At 30.4% G+C, this 3,487-nt stretch overlaps 1 protein-coding gene across 1 annotated transcript in view; it reads right to left on the bottom strand.

Annotated features, from left to right (window-relative positions):
- Positions 1-3,487, bottom strand: part of LOC108691846 (whirlin) — an 82,929-nt gene that overhangs the window by 35,802 nt on the left and 43,640 nt on the right. The window contains exons 10-11 of the mRNA XM_018199775.1: positions 2,328-2,409; positions 991-1,098 (exon numbers count right to left, since the gene is read on the bottom strand). Coding sequence (XP_018055264.1) covers positions 991-1,098; positions 2,328-2,409 — 190 coding nt within the window. The remainder of the gene's footprint in view (positions 1-990; positions 1,099-2,327; positions 2,410-3,487) is intronic.

Below are 3,487 nucleotides of genomic sequence, written 5' to 3'. Positions count from 1 at the left end.
TATATATATATATGGTATATTAAATATTCTTTTAAAAATTATATATGCATAATTAATTAGAATATTTTGTGTCCAGGGTTTAATCAAGTTTTTTTGTTACACGTTTCCCACGATGTAACATTTTAAAGTGTAATTTGCATAAAGTAAGCAAGCGTTTGAGATTTACCTGTTGCCTGCAGCACGCGATATTTAAGTCTGTACTGTAAACAGCAATCTTTGTTTGTGTAATTATTCCTGTAACGGGATCACAACTCGCAACGTGTATTAAATACGTCGGATGCAAATTACAGTAACGAAATTTGAATTTCTAAAATTTTTCTCCCTGAGAGACTGTCACACGATCGCTTGTCTAATTGTATAAAAGGATCGCCTATCCTAGAATATTATGCGCTTTAAAGGATCTAATTCGTCTGTTTTGTTATTCTACGGTAAAGCTACCTACTTACAGTAAAGTCTATCTTGAAACGAAAATCCTTAGCCATTAAAAATAAACCGCCTTATAAGGCAAATAATAATCGAACATCTAGTTTTTTTCAATTAAAATCAAACAATAAATATTTACATTTCAAGAATGAAGCAATTTGATTATATTATTAAGAATGTAATATTGAAAATATAATTACACAATATAATATAGTGTTAAAAAATGTAATTACATTTTCAAAAATTAATATACTTTAATATATTCTGACATATAAATTTTTAAATTCAAATGAAATTTTAATGTATGATAAACTATAATAGATCGAGACTTAAATTCTTCACTAAATTTATCACTCGAATTGAAATCGAAATCTCCTTCATCGAATTTGCGTCTCGAGTTTTACATTAAAATAAAAATCAATTAATTTAAATCAACCACATCAAAGGAATTGAGTTGCGCATCAGTAAATTCTCTCACTTTCGGATCGGAGTATTTCAATAGTATTGGAGAGAATATAGAGGGTGTCTCAAAGTGTCCGATGATCGAATTTGTGCTGATCGACTCACCAAATTGTCCGGGTGCAAGTGATGGCCATAATCCCTGGGGTTACCTCGCGAGCCGCCTGGGGAACTGTGTCTGCGACCCCGTCCGTTCTCGATCTCGTCATCGTAATCCTGGAAAAAAGGACACGACCGTGTTTCATTCTGATTGATCGCGAGAAAGCTTTCAATATCTTTTTCTTTTTTTTTTTACGACGATATTGGTGACACAAATTTTCATCGGGGATAAAGAATCGCGATATCCGACTTTAGCGGCTTTCTAGGTGTATCCCTTCGAACTCTTTCACCCGTACGGTGTTCCCATCATAATTTTTCACAGACAAGACAGCGCGGAGACTCTTTGTTCTACGCTTCATATCTCGTATAAATAAAAGCAAAATTAAGATTAAACAAGATTAATGTTTTTGGAAATTAAAATTCCAGTTAAAAAATTGTGTAGGAATTTTATGATGTTAGTGTTACGCTAATTTTGAAAATTCACGCGACGGTACTTTAGTCCTCCTAATTACCTGAGTTACATGATTTCTCAACATCTGGTATTTCTTATACATTTTTAGCTGCTAAAATTAAAAAATTAATAAAGTTTCACAAATTTAAAAAAAAAAACAAGAGCTTTGTTTTTCTTTATTAACCCTTATAAATTCGCAATTTTTTAATTAAATGTTGCCAATAATTTCATTATTTATGTATTTATATATATGTCACTTAAAATTGCATATAAACAATAAGAGAGGCTTTATCACATTTATTTTCATATATATTGTAAAAAATATAAATTTAAACAACTCACAACTTCTTTTACTTTATGAAGTAAAATACATAAAGAACTATCTAGGTCATCACTATTTAGGTATTGAGAAACAAAAAACAGATTTCTTTTATTAAATATTGTACAATAATTTTATTACTTACATATATCAAATGAAAATGACATACATAAATAATAAGAGAGATTTCATCATATAAATATCGTCATATTATTTTTCATATGTTGTCAAAAAAGATTTAAATATTTTATAGATAACATAGGTATATATTATGAATTTATATTATTATATACAAAAACTTCAAAATTTGTAAAAACACAAAATTTCTAAAAATTGAAGGGTGAACGGAATTTTTGAAAAGCATATTCTTTATCAGTGTAAAAAGTCCTACAAGAAACATCTATTACTTATTGAAAAACAAAATGTGATAAAAATTTATTCAATTTTTGTTATTTTTCACAACATCCATTTTCAACTTTCATTTTATCCGACTTTGACTTTAATTGATTGTAAGACTCGCTGCGTGGCGAAGGATTACCGCGGCGCGACGGTTCGAAAAGGATACGCCCGCAGTACCTGATTGTCGCACTCGTCATCATTGGAGAGGGCGAGGTCGGAGGTCGTCACTTGGTGTTGTTGCGCCCTCCTGCAGCTCACTCTGCAATTGGCAAAATTTCCATTTCAGAACCACCCACCCCGTTCCGCGGCCGCTCCTATCAAATCGCGCACCTCGTCTTAATAGCCCTATCGGCGTCGTCGGGACGATTCGTCGTCAGATGGAGATCAATCGTCCCGATCGGAAACAAAGGGAAGGTAATCGAGCGGAAGTAAACGAGATTTTGCGAATTTCGGAGCCGATTTAGCTCGCCAATTGCGAGCGTTGAAGATTAACAGCTTTTATTCGAGAAGATATCAAATGGTAATCCGAAGTAATTCCATCACATACCAACCTACCCTTCGTCTCAAATATAATCTCTAGTTTTCTAATGAAAGCAAATACTATGGCAGGCGATATCGCTTAAATTCAATAGGCACAGCTAGTTCTCCGGGCATCACGTAGTTCTATTTTCGGAGTAGAATATTGAATATAAATTTACTGTTCGCAACGAGCAGATTGATCACTCAAAGACTATAGGATTCCGTATATTTGAAACATTAGATATAATTACAATAATCTGAATAATTTTAATTATATGAAAATAATAATAGGCTACAAGTTAAGTTTTAATATTAAAATTTATGTAACAAATATTTTAAATATACAAAATAAATGTTTTAACCTTTATCAGGTCTTCTTTAAAGTTTATTATAAAATCAATATCAAATGTCAGTTAAAAACACAAATCGGTAAGTTCTATTAATATTAGAAGTCAATGTTGTAAATACTTTTTTAATGTTAATATCAATCTATCAATTTGGATTGTATTTTTAACTGATGACATTTGACATTGTATCTACAATTAATACTGAGAATGGTCTGATGAAGATTTAAATGTTTGTTTTGTATATTTAGAGCGTTATAAAAATTTTAACATAAATACCTGACTCATAATGTATTCTTGTTTAATTTTTCATTCAATTTAGCCTTTTAATCCAATTTACTTTTTTAATTTTAATAAGACGTATCTTGTATCAAAATACAGGATATTTCTTAAGTACTATCGAATATTTTAAGAGTTAATTTAAGAGTTAATTTTTTAAATTATTTTATAAAGGAAAATTTATATGAATATATA

This window comes from Atta colombica, unplaced genomic scaffold, assembly GCF_001594045.1.
Source record: "Atta colombica isolate Treedump-2 unplaced genomic scaffold, Acol1.0 scaffold53, whole genome shotgun sequence".
Lineage (NCBI taxonomy): Eukaryota > Metazoa > Arthropoda > Insecta > Hymenoptera > Formicidae > Atta > Atta colombica.
The sequence above is the reverse complement of the archived record's forward strand: the minus strand, read 5'-3'. Positions and strand labels throughout refer to the sequence as shown.